The 13,247-nt window shown below is 39.5% G+C and overlaps 1 protein-coding gene across 1 annotated transcript in view; it reads left to right on the top strand.

The window, feature by feature from the left end:
• LOC132988730 (ryanodine receptor 1-like) overlaps positions 1–13,247 on the top strand; it is a 49,452-nt gene that overhangs the window by 27,232 nt on the left and 8,973 nt on the right. The window contains exons 73-89 of the mRNA XM_061056303.1: positions 280–294; positions 2,953–3,123; positions 3,275–3,334; positions 3,451–3,585; positions 4,106–4,218; positions 4,328–4,424; positions 4,519–4,628; positions 4,738–4,789; positions 4,894–4,968; positions 7,679–7,778; positions 7,882–7,961; positions 8,040–8,116; positions 8,203–8,276; positions 10,799–10,879; positions 10,995–11,083; positions 11,491–11,619; positions 11,699–11,803. Coding sequence (XP_060912286.1) covers positions 280–294; positions 2,953–3,123; positions 3,275–3,334; positions 3,451–3,585; positions 4,106–4,218; positions 4,328–4,424; positions 4,519–4,628; positions 4,738–4,789; positions 4,894–4,968; positions 7,679–7,778; positions 7,882–7,961; positions 8,040–8,116; positions 8,203–8,276; positions 10,799–10,879; positions 10,995–11,083; positions 11,491–11,619; positions 11,699–11,803 — 1,563 coding nt within the window. The remainder of the gene's footprint in view (positions 1–279; positions 295–2,952; positions 3,124–3,274; positions 3,335–3,450; positions 3,586–4,105; positions 4,219–4,327; positions 4,425–4,518; positions 4,629–4,737; positions 4,790–4,893; positions 4,969–7,678; positions 7,779–7,881; positions 7,962–8,039; positions 8,117–8,202; positions 8,277–10,798; positions 10,880–10,994; positions 11,084–11,490; positions 11,620–11,698; positions 11,804–13,247) is intronic.

Raw genomic sequence — 13,247 nt, 5'->3', positions numbered from 1 at the left:
AACAATGCATTAATAAATAAAAAGCACCTTTTTTTCCAGGTACAGGAAAACAAGTTTTTTTTTTCTTCTGGTGCCTAGGTTTTGGTAATTTATAATTTTGCACATTTACTGTCTTTTTTATATTCTTGTTTGTTGGGCTCGGTTACACTTGGCGAAGTTCTTACATTTATCAAGTTTGATTTTCATTCGCTGTTCAGACAACACGAGCAGTCTTTGTTAACAATATTCTCTCTCTGGCTGTCCCTTTCCTCTTCTTTTGGGTTGCGGCTGGGTTTCCAGGGCGGGGACTCAGAGGTTAGACTTTGTTCCTGCACGCCCGCTGTGCTGACCGCATGGCACCTCACTTTGGGGGAGCTTTTCATCAACCTCTCCAGCACACTGGCACATCTGATCCCCATACACTCTTAGCACATCCGCAAACACACAAGTACACATTCTTTCATATGAACACACACACACACACACACACACACACACAGGCGTGCACATTCCTTTCTGAGACACATGACCCGAGACAACTGAGTCAGTGCCAGTGTCAGGGCTTTTTCTGTGCTTGCAGCTGTGTCTGCTAAGTCAAAAAGTACTTTGCAGTCCGTCATGAGTGGAACAAAACTCAGTGAGAATTTGTCATTGCTATTAATACAGAGTTATTTATATTTATAGGATTTGAAAATCCTAGTCAGAAGAGGAACAGATGGACCGATTTACAGTGTCATTAGCACGTCTACACACCAGTGTATGAGCACCTGCACATGTGCGCTGACACGCAGATTAAGATCGTCTCACTCCATGTCTTATACACATTTATGTCCACATATACCTTAACCTCAGCACAACATATAAAGAGACAAACTGTAATGAACATGCAGTAGGGCGAGACACTCACATTGTTCTTATCAATGATCACTGGACAAAAGGGAAAGTCCCCTTCTGTGGGCCAACCCCAGTCCTGCCAGTGTGTGAGGGGGGGAGTCTGGAGGCGTTTGATGAAAGTACTCAGCTGTAGAGTTGGGCTCATGGCACTGGGCTTTTCACCAAGCCCATAGTGGTAGTGCGAGCACAGTGCCATCATCCTGTCACTGAGTTTGCTCTTTTTTTTGATCATAGTTGAGGTGGAATCTTCTAGTATGTCTTTGTTTCTTTTTGTTGAAGGATGGTTGACCTTGTAGCTATTGTAATGCAGCTTTTTTGCCACTAGGGGATGATGTTAGTCTTCTCTGTGCTCTTTCTTCTCTCCTCCCTGGAAATGCCATGGCACATCATGGTTTAGTTTCCTTTACACTCCCTAGTATCCACACTAACACATGACTACTTGATGCTTTATATCATCGTAGCAGAATTCTTGAAACATGTTTTACGACAACTTCCATGAACCACCTAACCAATACATTAATTCACCCTTATTATCTAAAACGCTTGGCTCCCAGTTTCCTCTGAACTAGTTTCCCGTAACACTCTTGCATCTGGCGCTAAATTGAAGCAAACGCAGTTGCTGATGCATTGAGTTAGAATATCTTGCAATGATAGTGTATGTTATGTACATAAGGCGTAGGACCTCTGAGACCTACTTAACTGCACATGTCTGACAATGACATTTAAAATACACTGTTCAAACTTAGAGTGCCATCAGATCACCTGCAAACTGCACTACTCTGTTGGTTTTGGTATAGCACATTTTTTTGGCATAATGTTTGCGTCTGAATATTTCTGGATTCAGGCGTGTAATGACCTGCATATGAAGTCTAGATATTAATTACTCAAAGTCAGACAGGGGGTTTATAGTCTTGAGCCATTATAATGTTATATGTTAAAAAAAACACATTATAACTGAATTCATATTCTCCAAACATCAGTGGCCCTTATAAGGTGCTTCAAGTATTTTCTAGTGGAAATAAGTCGTATCAATATCAAGTCCCCATGTTGGATTTTCTTATTTTCCAAATGCAATGCCGTGTGACTTTTTTGCAGAGCATTTAATATACTTAACATCTTTCAATCCAAAAGCTCTCACCTACATGTAAACATTTTTGGAGGATTCCAGAAAGAGCAGATAACAGAAGGACTGAACTCTCACAGAAACAGAACAGGAGCTTAGCAGCAGTGCATGTGGTCATATATCTCTTGAACAATAGTCGTGTGATTTTAACTGCCTGCTACTTACACGATTAGTCTAATTTCAAGAGTTTTGTTTCATCTAACATACTAGTCTTTCACCAAAGGATACAGTAAAATCCCAAAAAGAGAAAAACACACATGTTTGTTTCCGCTATTTATCCTGTTCATTGAGTGCTGAATGGATTGTCACTTGAATGAAATCTTTTCTTTGTGGCATGTTTTGCAAATGCAATTCCACAGGTTTACTTCCTTGTAAGTTTCATCTCCTGCAGCTTCCCTTCCCCAAAGCCAGCTATGTCCCCACTTTGCCCTCACATTTCACTATACCCTCTACTTACCAGTCTGAGCTCAGAGAAACGATATACTATCAAGTGACGGCACTTAGTTTAAATGTGCACATTGTTTACGTTAAGATTTTCAGGAGGAGTACTCATCGATTGTAGCTCGGTATTTCTACGTTGAGAGAGGAGCTGTTATTTTTCGTCATAAACCCTCTGCAGTGCTGTAAAGTGCTCTGTCATTATTTAAACGTAGGGTCATGTTAAAAAATGTATGTGAATGTGTTGACAATCTCAGATCACACATAGTTTCTCTGTGGTTTAAATGGTAACATAAACATAGGATCAGTAGCTTTTTAAGCCCTTTTGTTGTTGCAGTTATTCCTATAATTACAGGATGTAGAAGTAGTCTCTTACCAATGAGGACTTCTATCCACGGAAGGGACAGTCTGGCAGTGAATTGCGGCTCTAGCGTGCTTGATACGAATCAACTTTCGACTGTGGTGGCATTTTTACGAGATACTTGGGATGCTTTTTGGTTTATTTTCCCATCTCTTAGGGTGGAGGGTCGGATGCCGAACGTACCAAGAAGAAGAAACGGGGAGATCGTTACTCTGTGCAGACTTCACTTATTGTGGCTGCCTTAAAAAAGATGCTCCCCATAGGCCTGAACATGTGCTCTCCCGCTGATCAGGAGCTCATCAACTTGGCCAAAATCCGATACTCTTTGGTAGTTTTTTTTATTACTTTTTTATGAACTTTATTCTTCTACAAAACTGTATAAAATCGTGTTAAAACCTATTACATTACCTATTAAGACAGTTTTACCTCCAAAGCCTTTCTTAGGAGGACAACCATTGATCAAATGTTTTACTCTACAGAGAGACACTGATGAAGAAGTAAGGGAGTTCTTGCAGAACAACCTTCATCTTCAGGGCAAGGTATAACTCCTTGACTGAAACTCTCCAGTATTGTGTGATGTGATCAGATTTGGATTAAATGACAATCAGAAAACATAAAACATATCAAAAGCTCTAAATCCCTGTGTTGTGGATAGGTGGACAACCCCTCCATGCGCTGGCAGATGGCTCTATACAAAGAGATGGCGGGGAAGGCTGAAGATGCCGATGCCCCTGAAAAAGTTGTCAAGAGAGTTCAGGAGGTGTCTGCTGTCCTCTATCACCTTGAAGTGGTGAGCGTCCCGTCTCAGCTGCACTAACTGTGGCATGTTGGCACTGTTTCTCCTACAGATGGAAATAATTAAAAAAAGTTACAATGAACTTGACTCATTGAATACATATTAATTCAGTAAGAAATGAGTAACGTGTATGTGATATGTGGGCCTTTTGGTTGAAGGGCCGTATGTTGCAGATATGTTGATTAAGGGACAAACTTCTGCTGCTCTGCACGTGAACTGATAGCAAATCGTTTTTTTACTGTTAGTTTGTTTTCCAAAGAAAGCTCAGTCATTAATGCAGAATGAACCAATCCATTTGAACCCCCAAAGAAAACAACATATCAGACGTTAGCGTCATCAAGTAGCATCAGAAACAGGGCTAAGTTGAACAAAATAAAAGATGTTAGCAAAAGTTCAGACAAAATGTTTGATAAAGTTTGACTTTTGCTGTCACTGGGTTCTCCTTCTGTTGAATAAATTACCATCAGATGATCTCTTTTGGCCACTTTGTCACCGTGTACCTTCTCTGGTATAGACGGAGCATCCTTTCAAATCAAAGAAGATGGTTTGGCACAAACTGCTGTCGAAGCAGAGACGCAGGGCTGTGGTCGCTTGCTTTAGGATGACACCACTATACAACATTCCTAGGTAAGAAAGCTGTTAACTCTGACATGAATGGGATTTGCAGAATAGGTCTTGTCTAATTGTTAATACGTGTTGTTTATTGTTTCCTCTTCTTTTTTTTTTAACATCGCAGGCACAGAGCTTCAAACATGTTCCTTGAAGGCTACAAACGCAACTGGCTTCACACCGAGGGTTACTCTTTTGAAGACAGGATGATAGATGACTTATCTGTGAGTGTTGTCGCGCATCTCACTCGTATAGAATTTGCTCCATTCTGCACCACGACTCAGCTTTTTTTTTTTTTTTCCTCCCCATGCACTCCAGAAAGCGATGGAGCAAGAGGAAGGAGACGAAGAGGAGGAGAAGGAGTCAAAGCCGGATCCCCTTCACCAGCTCATTCTGCATTTCAGTCGGACCGCTCTGACAGAAAAGAGGTTTGATAGGTCCTTGCTGATGAAAACTGAAATGTGGACACGTAGTAAAAACACAGGGTGACATGTTTTCTCTTTATTCACTAATTCTCTTCCCTTTTCCCCATTCCAGTAAACTTGATACAGATCATCTTTATATGGCATATGCCGACATTATGGCAAAGGTGAGTGATCACAATTGGTTTTCACTATGAGTTGAGGATTAATAATACGCCTAATGTTATTTGAATTTCATCATATTTATGTCTTTTCCTCTACATTTCTATAGAGTTGCCATATGTGTGAAGAAGAGGAAGGGGGAGAGGAAATGGGGGAAAATGCTGAGGATGAGATGTCCTTTGAGGTGCAAAAAACAGAACTGGTAATGGGCGGCCAGGGGCTGGGGACCAGGAACACACTGGAGCGGTAGCTCTCGACGCATTTGAGTGACCTCATCATCAGAGCATTACTTCACAACCACATCGCTCTCTCTCTCTCTCTCTCTCTGTCTGTCTTCGTCTTGTCTCCTTACCTCTCGTCACCTCTCGTCTGTTATGTCTGTGTTCTGTCTCCTCTGTTTCTATGTTGTGCCTCGTTCATTGTGAGTCGCTTGATTCAGGCACTTGAAGCTGCAATCCAGAGAGGCCCAATATCTTTTTAGATCTTTTTTTTTGGAACAAATCTTCATTGAATTCCAATTTTGACAAATCCCACAATTGATTCTCCATTAGTTCCGTTCATACTTTTTGTGCCTTGAATCTGGATTGGGGTCTTGTTAGATTAGATTAATGTCCTTTAACATCAACATTAACAATAACAATGATAATAATCATCACACTAACTATGATTCACTTTTAAAGAAAGAACTTCTTTATCATGATTAAGGTATATTATAGAAAATTGAAGCTGAAAAAAAAGCAACAGCCAACCAAACTGTCCATCCCTCTAGTTGTTCTTCCTCTCAGCTCATACAATTTGAGATGACTGGCAGAACTTTGTATACGTCATGGCTTACCTTTAAAGGACGAAGCAGGAGCCACTGTGCACTTGTCATTGGTTAATCTAGTGATTGCCCTACTTAAAGCTACTTTTTAACAGCGCTCTTTTGGGGGGAGATGGTTGTTTGTGTGACCATAAGCACTTTTTGTCAACACATCTTGTTGATTTAAACATGATAAAAATGTTGACTACAACAATTGGGAAGTTGTACATGTTAAAAACTGTGTGTAGAGTCAGGTGATGTAAGGGTAATTAAATTCTAATCAGAAAGTTTTCGCTTTATTTAACATAAACTTATGAACTAGTGATGTCATTCCTCCCAGTATATATATGGCTGTCCCATTTGTCTTTCTTCCTGTCTCTCTCTCCATTACTCCATGTAATCCCCCTCACCCTCATAACACCAGCTTTCATTAACTGAATGCTACTGATCAATGTTCCCTTCCCCCACTCACATAGCATACTGACAGACTACAGTGAAAGCCAGTGTAGAAGACGCGATGATAAGCGGTAGTTATTCCAACACATAGTCATAGTTCTAAGTAAATTCACCGACATCATACTGCGTTTAGTTCATCATCCGGGTTCATTAGACAGCGAGAGACTGCAGTGTAAGTTTTAGGTCCAACCGCACGACACATAGTGGATAACGCTTGGCCAGGCATACGAGGGTGGGTGGGAGGGGGGTTGGGCATGGAAAGGGAGGGAGGGGAGGCAGGGGCGGGTGACTGGGGCCTGTTTCAGTCAGGATGTGGGATGCTTTAAGTTGATTTGTGATGTGGCTGAGCAGAGGAATGTCCCTTTGTCCTTCAAACGCAGAGATATTCATTTGATCGTCATTGTCCTTCCATAAATGGCGTTTCATTCCCAGATGGCTCAAAACTGTAATTTAAGAAATGTGCATTAGCATGAGTAGATGGACTTTTTTCCATATTTTGCGTAAACATTTCAAACAGTTTGTCAAAGCTGCTGTAAAATATCAAAGGAATATGTCTGATACAGAAGGATTACAGCTATTGTCCAAGGTCTCCTGTTTGCAGGTCTACTGCAATAAAGAGACTTTGGTAAGCTTTATGACTAAAATGCTAAGCCAGTACAGCTGTTTCCTGTAGTCTAACGCTTGCTCCAGCCAGCAAACGTGAAGAAGTAGTGTAACAACTCCACGACTAATGAAGTGACAGAATGTGTGCTTCAGACAGGAACCTTAAACTGACAGTAACTTCACATTCTTATGCTTAGCTTTTATTGTTCATTTTAGAGAACAGGAAAATGATCTCAGAGTTTCAGTATAAAAGGAAAATACATTTCATAGAATTCATTTGATCAAAAAGTTATCCATAGAACTTTGAAATTGGTGGATATGTTCACTTTATGTACAGATGATACAGGTATGGACCATTTAAACAACAATGGTAAGTGTTTTATACAATAAGTGAAGTAAGAAGTTAGGGACCTGAATGAAAGGAGAGTGAATATGTTGAGAATCTGAATAGATGGAATGGAAAACTTTTCAAATGAGCGTTTGGTGTTTCACCACCAGAAGCCGATTACACCAGCTGTTAGAAGTTTAAATCAGATAAAATTGATTTAAAAAAAAAAAAAGAAATGTTGTGTCAACTATCTGAAATTTTGCACGCTCTAACCGAACCCCATTCCCCCGCCCTCACGAGGGGAGAGAGGTGTTAGAAAGAGGACAGGGAAGGCACAGTACTCCATGCTCTTATTTCACTACAGTAAATAAAACCCATAAAATCAATATCAATAGTTTTACACATTATCTAAGACATTACTAGATCAGACATTCCCTTAGTTTTAATGGTTCGACCTGATTTAGTTATTCATTAGATTAAAACTACTCGTCACTAAGAACTTTGGAAGGTAAAAAATAACTGTAAAAAAAAAGGATTTTCGATTTTTTTCAACAGCTGCCGTAATCCAATCCTGGGGTTTCAAAAAAAGTGCTGAATAAATCCTCAGTTATCTGACCTGAAAGAGTCCATTCCATCTATTCATGTTATTTTTTTCTTGGCATCATATTCAGCACCAGATTCTCATAATATTTGTGTAAACCACAGGAAAAAGAAATGGAGAAGCAAAGGCTGCTGTACCAGCAGGCCAGGCTGCATAATCGTGGTGCTGCAGAGATGGTCCTGCAAATGATCAGTGCCTGCAAAGGTACTCTTTTTTTCCCCTCTTGAGTAAAAACCTCTTGAATGCAAACCTACACTGTGATTCATTTTACTCTCGCAAAGGTTATAACTTTGTGTTTTCCATGTAGGTGAGACTGGCACAATGGTGACCACAACCCTCAAACTGGGTATCTCCATCCTGAATGGAGGAAACAATGAGGTTCAACAGGTATGTTATGTTCTGAAAACTCGTTTACTTGAAATCTAAAATGACAAAATCACATGAGTATTTCTCCTCTCTTGTCAGAAAATGCTGGAGTACTTAAGGGATAAGAAGGATGTAGGTTTCTTCCTGAGTGTCCAGGCGTTGATGCAGACATGCAGGTCAGTAAAAAATACTTAAAACCCAAATTCAATTTTGAAAACTAAATTCAGATTCACATTTTGAAACGGGTCTGTTTTCTCTGCAGCGTCCTGGATCTGAATGCCTTTGAGAGGCAGAACAAGGCAGAGGGGCTGGGCATGGTTTCAGAGGAGGGCACCAGTAAGTCTCCTAATTCTTACAGCAGGCAGAACATCAGAACACACTGCCTTTGTTTTTGAATATCATGTTGTGAATTATCTGCCTCAGAAGAGGGCACAGATCACTTTCTTAATTACACTTACCAACAATCTCTTTACACAATGATGTACACAAACCGCCACGGATGAGATAAAGCTAAAATGACACACATTTATTCAAATCAAGAATTAAAGGCTTTTTACTCTGCTGTTCCATTGTTCACCATTACAGCACACAAAGCTGTATTATGTGTGGAAACACAAACACTATTCAATCAAGCATTCTTCCAATCCACTCAAACACTTCCTTTTTAACGGGCAGGAACCTCGAGCAGAACCAGACTCGTGTTGTTTGCGCAGCCATCTGCTGCAGCAGCACTATATTTAACATTAAAGATGCACTATGGAGTTTTGGTGGAGAAATTTGAAAGTTGGAGAAGTGAAACATTTGTATGTTATATTTTCTAAACTGAATACACAAACTTTACTCAAAGAAAAAAACGGGTCCCTGGAACACTGTTTAGAGATAAAAAGCTGACAGGAGAGTTACGGTTTCACTGTTGCGCTCCCTCCAACATAACTTCTCGCGTAGCATTTAATCTTTAAACAGTGTTACAGGGATCACATTTTGCTCTGAGGACAGTTTGTGTATCGAGTTACGGACATATACCACAGAAACTGTACACTTCTCTAACTTTTCAAACTTCTCCACCAAAACTACATAGTGCACCTTTAAATTAGAACCATTTATTGTTCAAAAGCAAGACCTGAAAACTGTTGAAGAAGGTGATCCTAATATATGTCATTAGACTGTGCACTGCCTCATGAGTAATGATGAGCAGATGAAGTCCGAATAGTCCAAATGAGAAATGTAAATGAAGAAATGGCCGGTCATGTGTTGTTTTTGTAAGTGACTGTAGTTTGGTATCTGAGTCATCACACTTAACATGAAAATGAATTAATCAGAGAAAATGTGATATGAATTAATAGATACATGTAAGACATTCTGAGCATCTATTCATTCATCTGCGATGTGTGACTCTGACGGTACAACATTTGATTGAATTGAATGATTATTTTTCTAACATTACATATTATTAACACTCAGATAACTCTTAAAGAATTTGATTTAAGGACATGTTTTGTCTTAGTACGTCTCCTGGTTTGACTTGTCGATCTGGTTCCCCCCCCCCCCCCCCCCCACGTCTCTTCATGTGAAAATGAATTTGCCATGGAATGTTGTTAATCTCCCCCTCCTCATCTCTTAGTCCTCTACTGTTGTCAACACACTGATCCTCTCTCCCTTCCCCACGATCAATGCCACCTCTCCCTTGTCCCTCCTTTCATGGTCCTCAGACTTGAACCTAGGACGGGGTAAATCATGTTTCTGCCCATCTGCCTCTCTGTCCTTCTTATTCCTCTTTCTCTGCGCTGTCTCTCTCGCTCCATCAGTCCTTCTTCTAACACTGACATCCACAAAGAGAGGATTGGTTTCCTTTGTCCATCTTGTCAAGTCTCACATTTCTTGTTCATTTGAAAAGGCAGTGAATGGAATCTACCCCCTGCAATAACACAGCTCCAAACTAGTTAGTTAGTTAGTTTCACTTTTCAGTAACAATATCCAAAGAGAGGCTGCAAACATTTTTTAAAACTGCTGTCAACTCTAACAAATGTACATGTACAGTATATATGCCTTTTTAGATTGCAGTAGCACATGCACAGCAAATATAAAAAAAAATGCACATAGATTTTAGTTCAACAACAAACAGTTTCATAGCACATAAAAGTGAAGAAATAATTTATGAAAGAATGATGAGTCCAATTCTTTCAGAGCACCGGATTCCCTTCAACATTTTGATGGACAATGCCCCAACCTCTCACTCATTTAACTCCGCTGCATTAAAGCTCACATCTTGTGTGCTGCATGATTTAGTCTCTGTGTGTGTGTGTATTCACTACAACCAGTGGTGCACTGTGATTTAAAAAATAAATAAATGCAAGTACAGGTTGATTAATCGCCAAATAGATGCCAAAGGTCTGGTTAACCTCTGATTACAGCAATGTTTTAACTTCTATCCTGTCTCTCTGTCCGTATAACAGTGTCTGCTTAATCTCTACATGTTGTTCATGAGGTATGGTCTGTTGTGTGTCCTTGTTTTACTGCAGCTTTATTATTATGTGAACTGTAAGCGTGCAGTGTTGAAGCCTCCTGTAGGTTGTGAGACATTTGACTATATGTTGGACCATTATCAGAAGATGTTTTTATCCTTTTTAATATTGTTCATGTCATTGAGAAAGACTCAAAACGCACCTGGTCACAGGTGTTTGTATCAGTATCTAAATCCTTTGAGAGATGATGGTGAGTTATATCATGTGCTGTCGCCACACTGCATGTACTCATTCAAACTGTTTCAGAGATCAACAGTGAGACTTTAAATCCCGTATTTACTCTTGAACTTCACCTGATTTTAGGATGTAATGCAACACCTCTTCTCTTTCCTTTAGATGAGAAAGTGATGGCAGACGACGAGTTCACCTGCGACCTCTTCCGATTCTTGCAGCTGCTTTGTGAGGGTCACAATAACGGTGAGAACGACTCGTTTGTCAAATTAGAGTCAAATGTAACTATGTTATCATTTCTATAAAGAATAAACATGGTCAAAGGTCACTACTTCTCATCATGATCCTTATATCGCTGCAGATTTTCAGAACTACCTGCGGACACAGACCGGCAGCACAACAACCATCAACATCATCATCTGTACCGTCGATTACCTCCTCCGACTTCAGGTGCAACTTGTAGTGTTGTCTAGACATGAGGCAGTCATCAAAGTTAATGTTAGGGATTATATATGTTATTTATACATATACTTTGTATTTATAAAAGACAAAATGAATATATATCCGACATCTATCATTTTAACATGTAGCAGGCTGGTTTGATGCACACAGACATGTTTTTTTCACATATCTTCCCTAAATCGCGGATTTTGAGTCATTTTATAGTTTCCGTAGGCTCTGATGATGATCAGGACACTCTAAGTAAGTTTGTATGGTTAAGAAAATGTATTTAAAATAATTTTATATGTCATAAATTAGACAGTTTGCCTTGATGTTACAGGAAATAAATATAGCTTAATTTACTATTTAATAGTGTGGGGAGTTCTCTACTTACCTCTTTTTTTCTTCTAATCCAGGAGTCCATCAGCGATTTCTACTGGTATTACTCCGGCAAGGACGTCATTGATGAGCCAGGCAAAAAGAATTTCTCTAAAGCTATGACAGTGGCCAAACAGATTTTCAACAGTCTGACTGAATATATTCAGGTACAATGTGAACTAATCAGGTGTTTATCCCTGCAGGTTGTTGTGTATTATGTGTGTAACACACCGTGTCTCCATTCAGGGCCCCTGCACTGGTAACCAGCAGTCCCTGGCTCACAGCAGGCTGTGGGATGCTATTGTTGGCTTCCTTCATGTCTTTGCCCACATGATGATGAAGCTTGCGCAGGTACGCACTTAAAATACAATTGATTTACTTTTCTTCATGACACATGTTTTTGCTGTGAACATATAAACGAAAAAAAAAACTTTTTAGCTTTCATGAATAGACTCAGCTCCCTGCACTCAGATCTCCACTTATATAATACATATTGACCAAATATATCTGTTATACAACTTTGATCTCATGACAGCTTTTCTTTTCAGTCCCCATGAGAGAAGTCGATGGTAACCATTAAAGGCCAATGCTTTTTTTTTTTAGAGCCAGCGTTATCCAAGTGATGCATTGTTGTTTATTTAATCTTTCTTTTTAGCTTTTTGTCATTGAGCATCTCAATAGCCAGGTCCAACATAGCGCTTACTTTGCATTTTGTTAGTGCAAGTCCATTAAATCACCCATCATTGCTTCTGAAGCATCTCTGCTGTGTTCAGTAGAGTTTACATCTACTGAGCAGTTATACATTTAACAGTAAAATAACCATACCAAAGCTCCTTACATGTGCATGAAAAACAAACTATGCTGCCACAGGCCTCATTTTACACATGCTTGTAAGCTTTTATGTGGCCTCTATACATTGCATAGAGTACACCTGAATGTTATATTTAGACTGCAAAGTCAGCTGAAGTTTCCTCGTTCTAAGAGAATTTGACCCCTTTATTTGTACCTCCAGTGTGGGTCGGCTTTCAAAGTGGTTCTGCACACTCGTGTATATTATGAAATGGATACACTTTTGTCGTAGCAGAAAAATCACAGGTGTTAAAAAGGAAATAATGATGGCTGATGTCCATTGAGCTGCCTCAGTTTCATAGTCCTGGTAGTGTGCATGCTAACTCACTGTCATGGCTTACTGTGGCAAGTGAACAGAACAGTGTCATCATATTGTGATTTTCCTACTTTGAGCATTTACAATACAGCACAAAGGAAAAAAAAGTCCTTACTTTGCATTTAATGTAATGTACGGAAGCTCCAAGCGGTCATGCATCTAATACTTTTGATGTATTCTTTTTTTCCTTGATACCAAGTAATTTCCGGTCAAGTTTTGAGATCTGAACTTTTTTTTATATCTTGTATCATCAGAGTTGCAGAAGGGCAGAAAAAACCCCAGAGAAATAGACTTAACTTCCGACCTCATTAGTGCGGGCAAAGGCAGAATGGACTGTCGTGGCCGAACACACTGATCGGTATACTGTTTAGTTTTCTGGATCCCCAGAAAATCATGAAAAGAAGACAAGTTTGTTGTCACGACACAAATGAGAAAAACACATCAGGATCATGGGAAAACAACTGGAAATTAGTGGTTGTCATGGGAAAACTGAGTGAAAAAAATGTACAGATTCATGTCCACTCTGAGCTTCCGTAGTAACGAATGCTATCAGATCAACTTTTTTTTTCACAGTTTACATGAAAATTAAAAAATAAATTTATTATTTACATAAAAAAACCCACATAAAAT

Source organism: Labrus mixtus, chromosome 14 (assembly GCF_963584025.1).
Source record: "Labrus mixtus chromosome 14, fLabMix1.1, whole genome shotgun sequence".
In the NCBI taxonomy this organism is placed as follows: Eukaryota; Metazoa; Chordata; class Actinopteri; order Labriformes; family Labridae; genus Labrus; species Labrus mixtus.
Note: the sequence above shows the minus strand (reverse complement) of the source record. Positions and strands in the feature narration are given on the sequence as shown.